This window comes from Rhincodon typus, chromosome 5 (genome assembly GCF_021869965.1).
Source record: "Rhincodon typus isolate 14 chromosome 5, sRhiTyp1.1, whole genome shotgun sequence".
NCBI lineage: Eukaryota > Metazoa > Chordata > Chondrichthyes > Orectolobiformes > Rhincodontidae > Rhincodon > Rhincodon typus.
The window spans coordinates 48,838,737-48,859,495 of NC_063336.1; the positions used below are offsets into that span (position 1 = coordinate 48,838,737).

General features: G+C 41.0%; 1 protein-coding gene and 1 long non-coding RNA gene across 4 annotated transcripts in view; one reads left to right on the forward strand and one right to left on the reverse strand.

Annotated features, from left to right (window-relative positions):
- The window catches only part of LOC125483203, an 11,927-nt gene extending 9,786 nt beyond the window's left edge, over nucleotides 1-2,141 (reverse strand). For both annotated transcript variants that reach the window (XR_007262165.1, XR_007262164.1), the window contains exons 1-2: nucleotides 1,964-2,141; nucleotides 1,636-1,864 (exon numbers count right to left, since the gene is read on the reverse strand). This is a non-coding gene — a long non-coding RNA (uncharacterized LOC125483203). The remainder of the gene's footprint in view (nucleotides 1-1,635; nucleotides 1,865-1,963) is intronic.
- A 280-nt stretch (nucleotides 2,142-2,421) lies between these two features.
- The window catches only part of map3k7 (mitogen-activated protein kinase kinase kinase 7), a 97,210-nt gene continuing 78,872 nt past the window's right edge, over nucleotides 2,422-20,759 (forward strand). For both annotated transcript variants that reach the window (XM_048597458.1, XM_048597459.1), the window contains exon 1: nucleotides 2,422-2,525. In XM_048597458.1, the coding sequence (XP_048453415.1) occupies nucleotides 2,451-2,525 (75 nt within the window). In that variant the 5' untranslated portion in view covers nucleotides 2,422-2,450. The remainder of the gene's footprint in view (nucleotides 2,526-20,759) is intronic.

A 20,759-nucleotide genomic window follows, 5' to 3' on the forward strand; every position in this document is an offset into this window, starting at 1 on the left:
TATCTTGTGAGAAAATATTGAAGGCTTATCTATCTTTGATGTGATAGTGGAAGTGATGTTTATTCCTACAATCAATTGACTGCTTGAAGGGATCTAATTTTATGGAAAGGGAAGTTTTTCTTTTTTCCCCCGTTATGGGAAGCATCCTTACCAATGATAGTATACTAATTCCATATTCTTTTATTATAAAAGGTGGAGTAACTCCACAGAGGAAGAGAAGATTTTCAAGTGAGATTAGATTGTTGAGTTTTTTTTTAAGGTCCTGAGCTGTTTCCATGGTGGATACTGGGTGAATGCCTCTGGAGGATACTTGAGGCATATGGGAGGTGTGACAAAGCAAGGGAAACTTTAAGGAACATGGAGGGATTCTGGGGTATAGATGGTATTAAAAGAATAAGGAATCTGAGGGGTTATAGTGGGGACATGTAGTGGTTGGGGAGTACGACATGAAGGCTTAAGTACCTAACATTGATCATTAACACAGGACCGATAATACAGTAAATGGAAGTCTGCATTTGAGCCTGTTAACCTGGCATCAACCCAGCTTCATTGCTACCCTGGGAAGGCATGTCTAAATCCATTTCATCATTGGCTAGCCAGAAAGAAAATGCAGAAGGTAAAGAGTCGTTTTAAATGAGACTTCTCTGTTACCTTCTCAGACATTTTTCCAATACTCAAGCAAAATGGTTGGAACCCATGACATCCCCAGAACATTGTACTATACATGATCAAGATGCCAATCGGCCTTGGCTCAATTGGTAAGTCTCTTGCCTCTTAGGCTGTAAGGTTCTGGACTCAAGTCCCACTCCAGAGCTTAAGCATAGAAATTAAGATACTCCAGTCTGTACTATCAAAAGTATTTTAGATAATATTTGATTTATCCTCAACATCACTGAAAGATTATTTGGTTACTATCACATTTGTTTGAGTCAACTGTGCAGTGATCATCCACCTTGTTTCCTACTTCACAGAGTTTCTACAGTTGGAAACTACTGCATTGACTAGTAAGGACTCTGAGAAGTCCAGTAGTTGTGAAAAGTGACTTGCTATTTTACTGAGATAACAAGGGGTAGAGCTGAATGAACACAGCAGGCCAAACAGCAGGGGAGCAGGAAAGCTGACGTTTCGGTTTACTGTACTTTTCTGCAGGTGATTGTTGAGAATCTAATTCCCAAGCCTCGTTGGCTTGCGCTGATAAATGGTAAGTAACATTCATACCACACAAGTGCCAGGCAACAACCATTTCAAACAACAGACTAAGAACTTCCCTTTGACATTCGATGGCATTATCATACCAGACCACCATCGCCCACCCCAATCAATATCCTGCTGTTTCCATTAACCAGGAACTGAACTGAAATATTCATATTAAATACTGTGGGCCTTGACAGCAGGTCAGATGGGAGGAAACCTGCAGCAAGTAATTCACCTGCAGACCCCCCCAGAGCCCTGTCCATCATTTACAAGTCAGGAGTGTGACAGGATACTCCCCACTTGTCTGTGAATGGGTGCAGCTCCAACAATACTCAAGTAGTAGCCACGCCAAAGCAGCTCACTAGAGATTGGCACCATACCCACAAACATTCAGTCACTCCACCACCGAAACTCAACGTTTTGCTGGAATAAAATGTTCACCTTCACCACAGCCACGCCAACTCAAGGCCGTTTATTCGGTTTGAAGTGAAAAGTTCCTCTGCGAAACAAACGAGCTGGTGCAATAAGTTCAAAACAATAATGCGACAAAACAAACATCTAAGGCCGCTGGAGATCGTAAAAAAAAAACAGAAATTGCCGGAGAAACTCGGTAGATCCGGCAGCAATAAAAACAGAAGTTGGTGCAAAAGCTCAGCAGGTCTGGCAGCATCTGTGAAAGGAAAAAAAAACAAGGTTAACGTTTCGGGTCCGGTGACCCTTCCTCAGATCCAGTCCGGGTTCATCGGATTCTTCGTAAAACGATGCTTACACCCGGTGAGGAAAAGGTCGCTTTAAATCAAGTTCCTGCTTCGCCGGTTTTTAAAAAAAACTTTCAAATTTAAAATCCACGCGCAGCAATTGCAAGCAGTGCCGCGCAGGCGCGGAAGTTGGAATGGCGGGGAGATCACGCAGGCGCAGTAAGGAGCCCTTTCACCGTTACCACCCACCGTCCTCCCTGGGGACGGCGGTTTCTCCGGATCGCCCCTGTCTCTCTCTGCCACTAGTTATCCCTGCGTCCGTGTCGAGCGTCAGTTCCGGCGGCCAGCCGCTCTTCCCCGGATGTTTGCGAGCTGGGATTAACCCCGGAAATGCCGGATGAAGCCGGTGGGAGCGGAGCGCTGCAGGAATCGCGGCCCGGCCTCGGCGAACTCCGCTTCTGACACCGGCGGCGAACTCGAGAGGCCGAGTGCGGCGGGCGGCCCGGCGGCCTGCGCCAGGGGCCTGGGGTTGACCGCCCCCCACTGCCGGCTGCAGGGATGTCGGCGGAGATCATCGACACTCCCCCGCTGCACTTCGAGGAGATCGACTACAATGAGATTGATGTGGAGGAGGTGAGGCAAGAACCGGGGTTGGGGGGGGGGGTGGTGGTGGTGTGTTGCTGTTGCTTTTGGGGGAGACACCAAACCAGGGGAGAGAGTCAGAGAGTAGGCCCCAGCATAGGGAAGGGGAGCAAGCCCTGTCCGCAGCACCCCGCCCCCAGGCTCGTCCGTTTTGTTTAAGAGAATGAGGAAATGGGTTAAAGTTTTAGATGGATTGTAAACACGTTTAGTGAAGGGTACATCTCGTGCTGTCTAATGTTCTCTGGTAATCTCATACTCTGTCTCTCTCTGGTGCATTGGAGTGTGTAAGAGTTGTGGGGAGTTTTATTGTCTTTTTTTGAGTTTTATTTTTATTTGAACAAGAATTTTAAACGTTTGTGTCTCCTAGTACCCCGCCCCCAACGTAAGACAATTAGTAAAAGAATGCCTACAAAATTTGAATTAAGTGGGACGTGCTTATTTATTTTTATTCCTTGTTTTACTTGAAAGCTTTTGTTTATAAACTCTGTATAAACATGATCAGAAGTTATTTGAATACTTTCCTCGTGATGGCAAACTGATTTCATTTCTTCCCCGGCAACTTGGTGTCTAAACTAAAAATTTATATTCCGTGTGACTTACTGCTAATATATGCACTTTCAGTAAGGAGCTACCAGGGTATAACATTTGTTCCTGTGGATTTTCCAGGATTCTGAAGGTTGATGTTTTTGGTGGACTTGTAGGTTACCAAGTAATGTTTAGTGTAGATAGTTAACTTTTTGTGGGGGAAAAATGACTTCCCATTGCATGCTGAAGAAAGCTATGCAGAATTTTGATGGATCTTCATCTTTCCATTTTTTAACAATGTAAGTGTTTCAAGTTTGGCTTTCTTTTTTTGAAAATGCTGCTGCAATAATGCTGTAACTGTGTTGAGATTGCATTAGCATCTCCCTTTTAGTCAACCGACGGAAATTCTTCTTTTTGTTCTGATCCTTTGTACAGATGAATGTGATTTTTTTAATGAGCATGATGTGCACTTATCTAGTGTATTGTGATAAGTGAATGTGGATTTCAGTTACTTTGGTATTTGAATTAGCATAGAATTAAATAAAAAGTAACTGACTTTTAGGATGAAAAATCTGTTTTTATGTTGTATTTTATATTATACTATCTCAAGTCAATGAGAGTCCAGTTCAAGGCTTTTTTTTCAAAAAAAAAGTAACCTGTTGAGAGATGTTGTACACAGCCCTGGAACAAGTGGGACTTGAATCTGGCACAGATTTGGGATACTGCCACTTAGCCACTATATTTTATGACACTGGACTTTGCGAGAATTTCATTTGTACCTTTGAAAGTATACAATGATTTTGATTTTACTTAAAATTTACAACCAGCATAAATTAAGAAAAACTATCCTAAAGTTCTAAATGTTTCGAACCATTTTGATGTAATTAAGACTCAAAAAGTGGCAGTAGAATTCGACTGCAGAACCCAATCCGATAATTAACCATTGTGGGCTTCCAGCAGAGGTCTCTGCAAAGCAGTCAAAGAAGCAGGAATCCCTGAACTGTCGTCTTTCTTGTTCCTAACTCGGATCCAGTAAAGCAACCTGTTCAAATAAACTGACTGAGAGGACGATTACAAAATCAATCAGATGATTGGAGTTAATTAAGCAGGTGCTGTGGATTAAAAATATGATCAATCTTGTCTTCAAATATTCAATTTTAGAATATATTTAATTGTTCAGTGTCCAAACTTCCATGTGCTTGAAAAGCCTTTTTATTAAAGCACCAAATGAAAACCTTAAACTTGACATTGAAGCTTCATTTGATGTTCTCTCTCCAGTGAAATTATTTTCCAAGGATGACATAAATGACGAAATACATTTGATCAATGTCATGGTGGAGGGAAATATAAACAAATTGTGCGGGAGCTTCCTCCTGTTAATAATTGGAGAAGAGAACATTGTTTAATGAGGTGATTTCAAGAGCAATAACAGCTCCAGATTTTCATGATTAGCACATTCAACAAAAACTTGCACAATAGCTTTGGATCACTATCTGAAGAGCAGAAATTTGCAGCACTGAAGGGAGCAGGCAATGGAGTAATACAAGGTTAATTTTCTTGCGTAGAGTTGCTCGAGACATGACAGACCAAATGGCCTCCTTCTGTGCTGTAACCATTGAATGATTCTTTGATTTATCCTTATACTGTTAAAGGAAATTTAGTAAATTATACATTTCATGTGCTACACACATCAGCATGAAACTAGGTGGGAATGTGACTTGAGACGCTTCAAGCAGATTTAGAAAGGCGAAGTAAGTGAGCAAAAACATGGTAAATGGGATATAATGTGAAAAAACATGAAACTATCCACTTTGGTAGGAAAGAGAAATGCAGAGCATTTATTAAATGGTGAGAGACTTAGAAGCATTAATGCCCAAAGGAATCTCGCTGTCCTTGTCCTTAAGTAATTGAAAGCTAACATGCATATGCTGCAAGCATTTAAGAAGGCAAATAGAATGCTGGCCTTAATGGTAGTTGATTTGATTGCAGGAGTAAGTGTTACCATGATTGTTTTATAGAGCCTTCCTGAGACCACACCTGGAGTATTGTATACAGTTTTGATCTCAGTTAGTGAAAAAGATATATTTGGCATGGAAGAAATGCAAGGAAGGTTCACCAGACTGATTCCTGGGATGATGGCACTGTCCTGTGAGGAGAGATTGGAAATACTGAATGGGTGAGAGGCGGGGTTTGGTGAGGTGTGGTATCTTATTAATTATCAAAAGACTTGCAGGGCACAACCGGATGGATGCAGCAAGGATGTTTACCCTAGCTACTCGGAGGTTAGGAGGCCAATTTGGAATGAGATGAGCTGAAGTTTCTTCACACAGACAGTGATAACCTTTGAAATTCTGTACTCTGGAGTGTGGTGAAGGCTCAGTGATTGACTGCATTCAAAACAGAGATTGATTGATAGATTTCCTGACATTAAAGATTTCAAGGGATATGGGGATAACATAGGAGAATGACATTAAGAGATGTATGATCAACTGTGTTCAAGTTGAATGGCAGAACAGGCTCTAAGGGCTGAGTGGACTTTTTCTGATATTTCCTGCAGTCCTGTGCATACCCCAGAAGTCCTGCATTTTGCAGATTCTCAGTGCTGTGGTACAATCATGTAATGACAGTTTGGAATAAAATGTGATCTGAAGAGGTGAGAAAAATAAATAGTAGCGTGGAGTTTTGGTTTTGTATTGATCTACCTGACTGCATTTTTAAAAAATTATAGCATGGGTGTTTGTGTGTAATGTGAACAACAAGCATCCGCTACAAGATTTGAGATACCATACTAAAGAGCTGCAGTTGTTTTTGTTGTAACGATAAAGAAACAAAATCATTACACTATGATCATATTTTTGACTTTCGATTTGTTTTGACTATATACATATATAATACGCCTGTAATCTATTGCTGGAAAATCTCATTATACTGGTGATGTAATATACTTTTAGTTCATATATATTTCTATCCACTTGTGGGTTGATAGTTATCAAAAGGTGCTGGGCCAAGCACTTTAGGGGTATGTTTAAATGCCCATTGACTGCAAGAGTGGTAGCTACAGGCAACCATCCAAGCTGATCCAAATATTGAAAATCCTGGACTGTCATGGAAGTCGACAAAAATGTGAAATTCCTACTGTCATGGAAAGCTCCAAGTTCCAATGGCATCCCAGGAGAAATACACAAACCTGTCAAGCCTACATGTAGCTGTCAAATTTACGTAAATGCATCATAGTGAATGATGAACAAACCATTTCACAGGAGTTCAAGGGCACTGTGATTGTTTACTTGTACAAAAGAAGAGGACAATCTGTGTGACAACCACAGAAGAATGTCGCTGCTTACAATAGCTGGCAGATTCAAAAAAACGTTCTACTCAACATACTCGTCAGATTTCAGTGTGTGCGCTGTTAAGAATCAAATTTGGCATCCAAAAAGGTAGAGGCATTGAGATGTGATATTCACCCTTCAGCAAAACAAAAGAAATGCTGCAAATAGGTGGGGCACTTCTGTATACGATTGTACCTTAGCTGACCTGACAAAGGTCTTCGTCACAGTAAATAGAAAAACTTTATGTAAAGTTTTGGCCAAATTTGCATGTTTTGACAGAGCTGTAAATTTGATACAGCACTTTGTCAATGGCATGATGGTTGAGCTGCTGACTGTGGTAAATGTACTCAACACTTTGACTTAACTAACAGTGAGAACCATGTATGTGATTCCTCTGTGCTCTTCTGCATAATCTTTGTAGCAGGCTTTCAGGGGCATTTCATGAGCATGTGGATGGAATATATGTCCAAATTTATAACGAGTGGCAATTGTTTCAACTTGAGATGACTGAAAATCTCAGTTTCTGCTGATTGAGCCTTGTGTATCCTGGCTAGCCTTCAAAGAATCATGGACTATTTTTCAGAAGTGGGTTTTGACTATAGGTTAACCATCAGCTTATTGAAGACCGATACTTTGCCAATCACCAAATTCTGAACATACTCCACCTACTATAAATATAAATAACTTTATCGCAGAGGTGCAGTCTCCAAAAATGACTTTGTGGACAGCGAGATGCCAGAAAAACTTTCAGAAAAAACTCAGAATCTGCTCATTTAAATAAAAGACTGGAGGATATGAGGTAATAAGCTTATTACAAAACTTACTGTGTACAGAGCTGTGTTAATCCCTACCCTCTTATTTATATTGTAGTCCATGTCTCACAAACATATTAAGTAGTTGGACCTGAGATGCATTTGGAACATCATGGATGTCAAATAAAGAGACAGAGCCCAAACCTTCAGCTGCATTCCAAAGAATGGAAATCTCTGCAATTGGAGCATTCCTAATCAGAATCAGCTCAGAAAGAGTGGTTATGTACTGTACATGACTGCTAAAAGCATTTATTCATGACATAAACATGGACACTGTTCATAAGGTAGGCCAAGATTAAGACTCGAGCTTCTTGAAGGTTAATCTCCGGAAATATGCATGTCCACCATAGACCAGGAGAGAATTGCGCTAGTGAGGGAACAGTGTTAAGTAGTGGCATTGTTTCCTTTCAACAGAAAACAAATAGGCTTCAAAGGATAAAAGACAAGCTGGAAAGACCGGGCAGTCCCAAGAAAATCACACTGTTCATCCTCATCTGCACTTTGGAAACCCCTGCAACCACATTAGAGCTCACAACAGATGACTTCTGCATGTAAGAAATGACTATCTTCAATAACAAAAGGAAACTGATAGACAGGCAATGGTAGTTTGGAATGTACACACCAATACAATGGAGTGGATGAGTGGTAGCTATAATTGTGGGCTTCTGCCGGGTGCTCCGGTTTCCGCCCACAGTCCAAAGATGTGCAGGTTAGGTGAATTGGCCATGCTAAATTGCTCGTATTGTCCCGGGGTGTGTAACTTGGGTGGATTAGCTATGGGAAATATGGGGTTACAGGGAAATGATAAGGGGATGGGTCTGCGTGGAATGCTGTTGGGAGGGGTGGTATGAGCTTATTAGGCCAAATGGCCTGTTTCCACACTTACGGATTCTATGAAGTACAAATGAGAGAACCCTATGACTGGATACTGTACCTTTTCAAATTGTTATCATGGATGCAGATTAGATGTTTAAGGGTTTTGGGCAAGTACTGAAATATTTTCAAGTCGACCTTTTGGGAAATGTTGTTACGCACCTCTGGAATAGATGGCTCTTGAACCTGTGCCTCCTGGCTCAAGGTAAGGGACATTACCCCTGCACCACAATGCATTGTTAAGAATTTTATCTACTGATAGCTTGTAAACTATTCTCCTGGAGTTGATGTATATGAGTTTGGATTTGCAGAGGGAAGGGGACTGACCCTCTGCTTCAGCGTGAAAATCAAGTGCAACAAATATACCGGGTTGACCCTGATTTTATGGGTGCCCGACTTACGAACATGATCCCATACAGGAGTATATTAATTTTAAAGGTCTGACATGCGGATATTTCCTTGTACTTATGAACAGCTGTTTATACTGTTCTGTATTGAGTTCCAACTTGCATACAATTCGACGTGCGAATGGAGCACATTCACAGCCTGAGTCTGCTTGCATATGTAATGCCAATTCTTGACAGAAAGAAGTAAAATACTGAACAAAAGGCACTCTGCCAAAATGTTTTCTTTACCCTTTTTATTTAGAGAAACCCTGTTTTATATTGTCAGGGGAGAGGTGGAGAAAACATATGGCCAATCAATGTCATTTGTGCACAGTAGCTCTTGAAGTAAATTTTGTGTGGCATCGTGAGCTGAACTTCTTCTGTTTTCTGTCTTTTTTGAATACCTTGACAACTGCACTGGTACTTGGGCATGTACTGTATTATTGTTCTCAGCTGTTTTAGTAATCAGTCGGAGAATCATCGTAGATTCATAGAATCTGTACAGTGTGGAAACAGGCCATTCAGCCCAAAAAGTCCACACCACCCCTCCGAACAACATCCCACCCAGACCCATTCCCCTACCCTTTCCCTGTAACCCTGCATTTCCCATGTCTAATCCACCTAACTTACACACCCTGGGACACTACGGGCAATTTAGCATGTCCAATCCACCTAACTTGCACATCTTTGGACGAAGGAAGGAAACCGGAGCACCGAGAGGAAACCCACAGACACGGGGAGAACATGCAAACTCCCGCAGACAGTCGCCCGGAGGTGGAATTGAACCCAGGTCCCTGACGCTGTCAGGCAGCAGTGCTAACTGCTGAGCCACCGTGACGCACCAATCCTTAGCAGCTGTGTGTTTTCTGAACATTTGGCTTATGTTCATAATATGAGTAATTTACGTGTTTTTTTTTGTTTTCGGTAAGCATTACTTAAAGGCTGTCAGCATGTCATAGCACATTAGATCTCTACTGTGGTGTCTTACATGTACAACTATGCAAATTTCTTCTATTTAGAAGGTTCCCAGTCATCTTGTATTGGACAGAACCTCAAGGGTGAATTTCCTTCCTCATTTGTCTCATTTTGTGCACCTTCTTGTGATCAGTCACTCTGTTATGGTGTGACATTCATGTACCTTTTCATTTGGCAGATAGCAAGGATAATGGAAACAAAATAACTCAATGCGTATTATAACATAATGAATACATTGTATGTTACCGTAGGTTTTTGGAATTTTATAACTTTTTTTTTTCTAAACCAACCTTTCAGTAAGCATTTTTGGCTTCCAGAAAGTGAAGTTTAAAAATGTGATTAGCAACTTGTATTGAGTGTCTGTTTGGGAGCTTTTCATCTTCATTTGAAAAGAAGCAAATACAATATTGCTTGTGTTGTAGCGCTGTTTATTGGTTTTGGTACCTTTTTTCAATTACATCCATAATTCATATTTAGCATTGGACCAGAAAATCTAGAAAACCATCCTGAAACAAAATTAAGTGAATTAAGGTGCTAACCCCATTTGGGAACAAAGTTTATTTACCATGATCTTTTCAATAATTTACGCAGTTTTTGACCAGCCTTCATAAATTTCTTCACTTCTAACCTCATTCATTTACCTAGTTGACAAACCAATGGATATTTCTGCATAACATTCAGAAATGTGCAAACTGTGGTAACTGGAAGAAACTGCTACTCTGAGTTTGTGCTGTAAAAGGTTCACTTCCAGGTCACTAGTCCCTTCTTTCTTGCAATGTTATTGATTATGAAGGAAAAATAAGCTGTTTTAATTGCTGGTACCATGTTTTGGAAATTAAATGCTCAAACTACATCCAAAAAATGAGATATTTCAGGAAATCGTATTGAGTTTGTAATTCATTCATTTCCTCAACAGTCAAATTGATTTCAATGGATCTGAGTTCTGTAGTAGTTTAAATATCTTGTTTGTGAGAACCTGTATTGTGTTACTTAGAAAAACAAAACTTTGTTACCATGTGCCTCCACCATGTGGCTGAATTAGGACATGGTACCTAGTTGAACTGTTTGAAATATGAGATTTCTTCATTTGGCATTTTAAAAGGCATTAGCCTGTTTTACTGTAACTTTGTTCGCTCATGCTATTTTTCAGGTGACAAAGAATTTGATGTGAATGCACACAATATTCGAAATGATTGATTAAAATAAAATCCAACCACTAGACTCAATTATCAGAAAAGAGAGTTTTAATTGATAATATTCTTACACAGTTTATAATTTCTGATCACATTTTCAGAATGCCCTTCTCTACCTACCTTTCTACCAGTGTTCCAATTATAGGATGAGTCCACCTCTTTGTTAAAATTTTAGATTTTTCAAAGTACGTTTACTCTTGATGTCCTTTTTTTAAACTTAAGTTCAAAAGCTATGTGCAAATGTGTGGGTTGTTCAATAAGTGAGCCATAAGCTAACTTGAAATTTTTATGGCTTATAAAGCAAACTGTAGAAATGTGCTCTTTCGTATTAACCACTGGCAACATCAGTTACTGGAAAAAAAAACATACTTATAGACAACTAAAAACTTTTCATGGTAAGCCCTCAATAAAGTCCGTATTATCTTCCTCAGATATTTTGCATGCAAAAAAAATATGAATTCAGCTGGCTTATGAATGTCTTCAGGAAGAATCTGCCATTTTGTATCTGGGCTATTTTTTAAAATTCATTTGTGGGATGTGGGCGTCGCTGGCTGGCCAGCATTTCTTGCCCATCCCTGGTTGCCCTTGAGAAGGTGGTGGTGAGCTGCCTTTTTGAACTGCTGCAGTCCTCCTGCTGTGGGTTGACCCACAATGCTATTAGGGAGGGAATTCCAGGATTTTGACCCAGCGACAGTGAAGGAATGGCGATTTATTTCCACGTCAGGATGGTGAGTGACTTGGAGAGGAACTTGGAGGTGATGGTGTTTCCATATATCTACTGCCATTGTCCTTCTAGATGGAAGTGGTCCTGGGTTTGGAAGGTGCTGTCTGAGAATCTTTGGTAAATTTCTGCAGTGCATCTTGTAGATAGTACACACTGCTGCTACTGAGCGTCGGTGGTGGAGGGAGTGAATGCTTGTAGATGTAGTGCCAATCAAGCGAGCTGCTTTGTCCTGGGTGGTGTGAAGCTTCTTGAGTGTTGTTGGGGCTGCACTCATCCAGGCAAGTGGGGAGTATTCCGTCACAGTCCTGGCTTGTGCCTTATGGATAGTAGACAGGCTTTGGGGACGCAGGAGGTGAGTTACTCATCGCAGTATTCCTAGCTTCTGACCTGTTCTTGCAGCCACGGTGTTTATGTGGTGAGTCCAGTTGAGTTTCTGACCACTGGTAACCCCCAGGATGTTGATAGTGGGGGATTCAGTGATGGTAACACCATTGAATGTCAAGGGGCGGTGGTTAGATTGTCTCTTATTGGTGATAGTCATAGCTTGGCATTTGTGTGGTGCAAATGTTACTTGTCACTTGTCAGCCCAAACCTGGATATTGTCCAGATCTTGTTGCATGTGAACATGGACTGCTTCAGTATCTGAGGAATCACAAATGGTGCTGAACATTGTGCAATCATCGGCAAACATCCCAATTCTGACCTTATGATGGCGGGAAGGTCATTGATGAAGCAGCTGAAGATGGTTGGGCCGAGAACACTACCCTGAGGAACTCCTGCAGAGATGTCCTGGAGGTGAGATGATTGACCTCCCACAATCACGACCATCTTCCTATGTTTCAGGTATGACTCCAACCACCAGAGAGCTTGCCTCCTGATACCCATTGATTCCAGTTTTGCCAGGGCTCCTTCATGCCACACTCGGTTGAATGCAGCCTTGATATCAAGGGCTGACACTATCACCTCACCTCCTGGAATTCATCTCCATATTTCTTTGTCACTGACTAAGTTGGAGGTTAATCTTCATTCAGCTGAGGTGACATTTAGAGTTAGTATGACAGCACATTGTGTACTGGATAATAGATTTAGGTTTTACTTAGTAAAAACAAAACATATTCTCATTTCTCATGTGGTCATCAACACTGCCGGAAGTTCAACTGTAATGTTAGGCCGTAAATATGTCCCATTTATTTTCTATCAACACACGTATGTTCAAACATATAAGACAAGAACAGGAAAAGTCCATTGATCCTCTATGGTTTCTTCTGCCACTCAGTAAGATTATGGTTAATCTAATTGTGGCTTCAGTTCCATATTCCTGTTTGCCCTCAATAGATTGACTAACAAGAAGTCAAAAGTTTGACCTTTTCCTTGAAAGTATCCAATGACCCCGTCTGCACAGCTTTGTTCGAAAGGCAATTCTAAAACCGCTCAACCTTTTTGAGAAGACATCTTTATCTTCGTCTTAAATGCAAGACCCCTTATTTTTAAACTGTTTAATCTTCCATATTCACTGTAGTTCAGAAGAATAAGGAGTGATCTTATAGAAATCTCTAATTCTAACAGGACTAGACAGGATAAATGCTCATGATGACCAGTGTGTCCAAAACCCTGAGTTACAGTCTAAGGACATGGAATAGACCATTTAGGACTGAGATAAATTTTTCTTCATCCAGAAAGAGGAAACCTGTAGAATCCTCTGCCACAGAAGGTGGTTGAGATCAAAACATTGAATGTTTTCAAGAAGGAGTTAGATTCCGCTGTTGGAGCTGAAGGGATCAAACGGTGTGGGGAGAAAGCAGGAACAGGATACTGAGTTGGATGATCAGCCAAGATCATATTGAGCAGCAGAGTAGGCTCATAGATCCTACAGGCCTACTTCTATTTTCTGTTTCTGTATATTCCGTAGTTCTAGTCTCTCCCAGGAGGGGAAACATTCTTTTAGTACACACTCTCAAGTCCTTTTAGAATCATATTTGTTCCAATAAGATCACCCCTCATTCTTAAATCCAATAGATACACGCACAATTTGGTGGCATAGTAGACAGAGAAGAAGGATTACAAAGGGATCTTGATCAAATGGGTCAATAGGCTGAGAAATGGCAAATGGAGTTCAATCTGGAAAACTGCAAGATACAATAAACAAGGATAGGACTTAGACAATTAGTAGTAAAGCCTTGGGTAGTGTTGTAGAACAGAGGAATCTAGGGGTTCAAAAAACTATGAAGTTTGTGTCACATATAGACATTTAGCATTTAGCATGCTGGCCTTTATTGGTCAGTCCTTTGAGTATAGAATTTGGGAAGTCATGTTGAGGTTGTATGGGACATTGGTCAGGCCTCTTCCGGAATACTGTATCCACTTCTGGTCACCCAGTTACAAGGAGGATATTATTAAACTGGAGAGGTTTCAGAAGAGATTTACCAGGTTGTTGCCAAATGTCGAAGATTTTGAGTTATAACAAAAGGCTGAATAGGCTGGAACATTTTTTACTGGAGCGTAGGAGGTTGAGAGGCAACCTGATAGAAGTTTATAAAATAATGAGGGGTAGTTGTCTTTTATTAGGATGGGGAAGTTCAAGACTAGGGGGCACATTTTTAAGATGGGAGAAGAGAGATTTAAAAACGACATGAGAGGCAAATTTTTTACACAAAGGGTAGTTTGTGTGCGGAATGAATTTCCTGAGGAAGTGGTGGATGTGGGTCCAATTACAATGTTTCAAAGACATTTGAATAAGTACATGAATAGGAAAGGTTTGGAGGGACATGTACCAGGATCAAGCAGGTGGGACTGGTTTAGCTTGAGATTATGGTCAGCACGGACTGGTTGGACCAAAGGGTCTGTTTCGGTGCTGTATGACTCTGTGACAATTCAGGGCAGTCCTGTGAGGCTATTATGTTGTTGGAGTAACTGTCTTTCAGAAGGAGGTTAAACTAATGTCTTGTCTTAGGTTGATACAAAAAAAACAGTATTTTGAAAGTAAGCAGGAGTCTTTTTCCCAGTGTCTTGGTCAACTTTTATTCTTCAACCAACATCACTGAAACAGATTATCTAATCATTACCAAATAACTACAGGTGAGATGCATGATGACTGGAAGGTGGCTAATGTTGTACCTTTTCCTAAGAAAACTTGTATGGAGAAACTGGGGAAGTATAGAGCTGTGAGTGTGACTTTAGTTGTGGGTAAATTGTTGGAGCTGATTTTAAAAGACGGGATTTATGGACAGTTAGAGAGGCACAAATTGATTAGGGACAGTCAGCATGGTTTGGTGTGAGGAAAATTATGTCTCTCAAACTTAGTTGAGTTTTTTTTTTGAGGAAGTTACCAAAAAGAATGAGAGCAGAGCAGTAGATGTTGTTTACTTGGATTTTAGTAAAGTCTATAACAAGGTTCTGCATGGTAAACTAATTCGTAAAGTTAGGTCACATGGGATTCAGGATGAGTTTGCCAATTGGATACATAATTGGTTTAAGGGCAGGAGACAGAATGGTAGTGGAGGATTGCTTTCCGCACTGGCGGCTTGTCACCAGTGGTGTTCCATAAGGATTGGTTCTGGGCCACCTTTTATTTGTTATTTATATAAAGGATTTGGATGAGAATATAGAAGCCATGGTTAGTGAGTTTGTGGAAGACATCAAAATTGGTGGCATTGTAGACAGTTAAGGTTTTCTAAAAGATTACAAAGGGATCTTGATCAAATGGGTCAATGAGCTGAAAAATGGCAAATACGAGTCCAATCTGGATAAATGCAAGGTATTGCATTTTTAGTACAACAAACAAGGGTAGTACTTATACAGTTAATGGTAGGGTCTTGGGTTATGTTTAGAACAGAGGGACCTAGGGGTTCAGGTACATAAGTCCTTGAAGTTTGCATCACATGTAGACAGGGTAGTTAAAAAGACATTTAGCATGCTTGCCCTCATTGCTCAGTCCTTTTGAGTATAGGAGTTGGGAAGTCATGTTGAGGTTGTACAGGGTATTGGTGAGGCCTCTCCTTGAATACTGTGTCCAGTTCTCAATCAATCCGTTATAGGAAGAACATTATTATACTGGAGACGGTTCAAAAGAGATTTACCAGGATGTTGCCAGGTATGGAAGGTTTGAGTTGTAAAGAAAGGCTGGGTAGGCTGGAACTTTTTTCACTGGAGTATAGGAGGTTGAGGGATGACCTTACAGAATTTTATAAAACAATGACTGGTATAGATAGGGTGAATGGTAGGTGTCTTCTCCTTAGGATGGGGGATTTCAAGACCAGGAAACACATTCTTAAGGTGATAGGAGAAAGATTTTAAAATGTCAGGGGCAATTTTTTTTAACCGAGGCTGGTTTGCGTGTGGAATGAATTTCCTGAGGAATGTGGGTACAATTACACCATTTAAAAGACATTTGGATAAGTATATGAATAGGAAAGGTTGGAGGGATATGGGCCAGGAGCAGGCAGGTAGGACTAGTTTAGTTTGGGATTATGTTCGGCACTGACTGGTTGGACCAAGGGGCCTGTTTCCTTGCTGTATGACTCTATGATAACCTGTCCAACATTTCCTCATATGATCACTAATACCTAATACAATGGTGAAGTGTGAGAGGGTGAACACACAAACCCACTTATTCCCACTGATTTGCCTTTGATAAATCCATGCTGGATTTATCCAGTTGAATTAATCCTTCCAAATGTTCTGCTATCACAACTTTTGTGATATATTCTAACATTTTCCACATTACTGATGATAAGTTAACTGCTCTCCCTTTTCAAATAGTAAAACATAACACTCTCCAATGTATAGGAACTGTACCAGAGTCTATTGAATTTTGGAAGATGACCACCAATGCATCCAGTATTTCCAAGGCCACTTCCTGTAGTACTCTGGGATATAAATTATCAAGCCCTGGTTATTTGTCAGTCTTTTTAATCCCATTAATTCCCCAGCACCATTTTTTTTCTAATATGGATTTCCTTCAACACACCCTCTCACTAGGCCCTTGTTTCCTTAACGTTTCTAAGAAGATATCCCCTCTTTTGTGAAGACAGAACCAGAGCATGTGTTCAATTCTTCTGCAATTTCCCCAGCTTCTGGCTGTAAAGGACTTACATTTGCTTTAACTGACTTTTTTCTCTCTCACATGTTTATAGAAATGTTCACAATCAGTTGTATTTTCTCTGCAATTTCATTGTTGTTCTTTATTTTTTATCTCTCTTGTTCAAACCTTGTGTGCTCTTTCACTGAATTCTAAAGTAATCCCAATCCTCGGGTTGCTACTTTTTCTGGAAATTTTGTGTGTCCCCTCTTTGGATCTAATAGTATCCCTAATGTCTTTTTATAAGCAATAGTTGAGCCACCTTTCTTCTTATTTTGTGCCAGATAGCAATGAATAATGTAATTCGTGCACTTTTCTTTTAAATATGAACTATCCATCATTAACCCCTTTAGTAATGTTACCCAATCTAATCTTGCCAATTCATATCTCATTTCATCATTTCTGTATTTCAGATTCAGAACACTCATTTTGAATTCAAGTACATCACTTCCCATCCAAGGGACCCCACATAACAAGATTGTTAATTCATCCTAAGTGAGGGAAATTTGTTTTCCTGAATTTGCCTTTGCCAAGGGTGTTTATGGGATGCGGCTATGTTCGTATAGTTGATGAGTGGTAGTCAAGTAATATATTATTTTAAGTATTTTGGTAGAGTTAAAGATATACTTTTATTTGTATTTTAAATGTGTAAGAATAAAGCTTAGCAGTTTGATCAATCAAATCACATCTGGAACACTGCCTTACGCTTGCCTTTAAATAAGATAAAAGTTATGGTCTATGCTGTCTCCTTGATATGTTTTGAGGGCGTTTTGGTCTGGTCCAAAACATCAGTTTACAATAGCTTGTTATCTGGTTGATTCGTCAATGTGTAGGGCTCAAAAAATAATGCCCACAGTCCGTGAAATCAGCCTCAGCAATATCATTGCTACTCTGGTTTATCTAATCTATATGTAAATTACAGTCACCCAAGATTACAGTTGCTATCCTTATTATGATGCATCTCTGATTTCTTTTTTAATGCCTTCCCTGACATGTCCAGTGAACCTTCTCTGAACTGTTTCTAACTTACTTACATCCTTAATAAACTAGAAGCTCAGCTGTACACAATACCCTACTCTTAATTTGGTGTCATCAACACTCCATTTAATTGTAGCAAAATATTCCTGGTTTTATATACTAATCTACTTGCAATAAAGGGCAACATTCCACTTTCCTTCGTAATCATTTGCTCTACCTGGCTGTCTTTTATGGATTCATGTACAAGAACGCTCAGATGACTGTACCACTGAGTTCTGTCTTCGTTTAAGTAACATGCAGCTTCTTGATTCTTCTTGCCAAATTGGATAAATTCACATATTTTTCCACTCATTTTAACCTATCAGTATCCCTTTATAGATTGCTCGTGTCCTCAGCACAGCTTTGAACCAAGAAGCGTTGCAGCACAGAAGGAGGCCCATTCAGCCCCTAATGTTTGGCTGAGTTAAACAAACTAGCTCTGTCATCCCAACTTCCAACACCTGATCTGTAGGATCGCAAGTAACAGGCAACAGTGTTTCACGTATGGAGTAGGATGCTGCAACCGGAGCTCCTCCGCTGCTTCTGTTTGCTTCCCCTTTCTCCTCATTTTTCCCTCTTTTGGTGTTTTCCCCCTCTTGGTGCTCACTACCCTTGTGCCAGGTTCTGGCCTGGTCTCAGCGGCTCGTGGCGGGCCCCAGGCCTGGTCTCTTGGCGCTATGTCAGCCAGTGTCTCGGCAGCTCACGGCTGTGTCTCATCTTGGCATGTGAGTGGATCCTGCCTGGGCATGTTCCTGAGGCACCGGAGAAGATCGGAGAGGTGGCAGTTCCAGCAGTAGCACCGGTATCTGCAGTGATGTTGAGGTCTCCTGGACAGAGAGATAAGCGGAGGATTCATCAAAAACTGTTAAACTTTTAGTTTATTTCATTATTTTCCTAGTTCACACTACGAAGGACTTTAATATTAAACAATACCTTATCTCTATTTTTCTACTATACTATGAAGTAATGCTTAATTTTTAAACTCTCCTTTCTCTTACCACTTTGTACCTAAGTTTTTTTTGTACGCAGGAAGGTTGAGTATGTCAGACTTGTATTCTTTGGAGTTTAGGAGAATGAGACCAATAAAAGATTCTTCAAGGACTTTACAGGTAGATGCTGCGAGGATATTTGCTCTTTTGGGTGGGCCTAGGACCAAAAGGTATACTCTGAGTCACCAGAGAAGGACTGATGAGGAATCTCTTCTGTGAGTAGTGATCTGTGGAATTGTTTACTGCAGAGGGCTGTAGAGGCTGGGTACTTAAATACGTTTAATACTAAGATAAATTTTTACTCGTAAGGAAATCGAGGGTAATGGGGAAAGTGCAAGAAAGTAGAGTTGAGGATTATCCAATCAACTATGATCTCATTGAATGGCACAGAGCAGACATGATGAGTTGAATGTGTGCTCATGCCTTTTATAATCATAAGCTAAGGGCATGTTCAGTGAACAAGAATCAATCTGAGCCACAATGAACATAGTTATGTGTTAAGAGGTAAGGGTAAAGTCGCCATTGTCCCAAAGCTACACTCACATTAGATAGAGATGACTGGTGATTACACTCTGAGGGTCACTATACCTCAGGTGAGGGGCAAGATTGAGAAGGCAGGGCCTTAATCAACCTCAGCGGAAATTGATCCTACGCTTGTTAGCATTGCTGTGCATTGCAAAACAGTCATCCAGCCAACTGAGCTAACCTCCACTAGTCATCTCTCTCTGATGAGAGAGCAGCCCTATGGTCGTCAGCTCCTGGCTACAGTTTGGAGGACTGTACATAACTCCAACTATTTTTTTTTTTAAACCTTTGCAGTTCCTCAATTCTACCCCCACAGATTCTACACCAACTGACCCTACTTCATTTCTTACTATTGATTTAATTTCATTTCTTACTAATAAGGCAACCCCACCCCCTCTGCCCACCTGCCTATCTTTTCAATAGGATGTATATTCTCGGATATTCAGCTCCCAATCCTGATCCCCTTGCAATCACATCTCTGTGGTGCCCACTACGTCATTCCTGCCAGTTTGATCTGTGTCACAAGCTCATTTACCTTACTCCTAACGCTGCATGCACTCAGATATAACACCTTCAGTCCTGTATTAACTGTTCCTCTTGTCATTGTCATTCGTTTGTCCAGTGTGCTTGAAGTTTGTTTCCAAACCATTTTCAAACACTGTGCTTGAGACTTTAATAACCTCTCCTGAGTTCTTTTTCCCTGTCATTTCTATCATTTTTCCACGCAGTTGAACCCACCCCTACAGATGTTAACCTGCTGCTTTGTTTCCTATTGGGGTAAGTTTTACCCTTCCCTCCCTCCCCCTCTCTCCCTCCCCCTCCCACTTTCTAGTTTAAAGTCCTGTTGACCAGCCTATTTACCCTTTTTGCTAGAACATTGGTCCCAGCTTGGTTCAGGTAGAGATTGTCCCAACAGTACAAGTCCCTCCTGTTCCAATGCTGATGCCAGTGCCCCATGAAAAGGAGCCCCTCTGTCCCACACCACTCTTTTAGCCACATGTTTACTTCCCTTATTTTTGTGTCCCTATGCCAGTTTGCATGTGGTTTGAGCATTAATCTGGAGATTATAACCCTTGAGGAACTGTTTTTTAATTTGGTTCCTAGCTCCTGATAGTCCCTGAACAGGCCCTCTTTCCTAGTCTTGCCTATGTTGTTAGTTCCGACGTGGACCACAACAACTGGATCCTCCCCCTCCGTCTCTAATATCCTTTCAAGCTGGTCAGAGGCATCCTTTACCCTGGCACCTGGCAGGCAACATACCATGCGGGACTCTTGATCCTGCTTACAAAGGATACTATCTATTCCCCTAATTATAGAATCCCCTGCAATTACCACTTGTCTCTTTGCTCCCCACCTCTTGAATGGCCTCCCGTGCCACGGTGCAGTGATCAGTTGGCTCATCCTCCCTGCAGCCCTTTTCCTCATCCACAAAGGGAGCAAGTACCTCATACCTGTTGGACGAGGTCTAGAGCTGAGGCTCCTTTGTTCCTGACTACAGGATCCCTCTACCTGCCTCGCTTGCAGTCACACCTTGCTGTCCCTGGCCACTGACCAAATTTGAAGTACTTATTCTATCAGGTGTAACTGCCTCTTGAAACACAGTACCCAGGTACTTCTACCTCTCCTGGATGTGCTGCAGTGTCTGAAGCTCACATTCCAGCTTGTTAACTCGGAGCCGAATTTCCTCAAGCAACCAACATTTGCTGCAGATGTGGTCACCGAAGTTAACAATAGGATCAGCCAGTTCCCACATCATATGGCAATCAAGAGTGTCTTAAAATGACAGTCCTTCATCAGGAC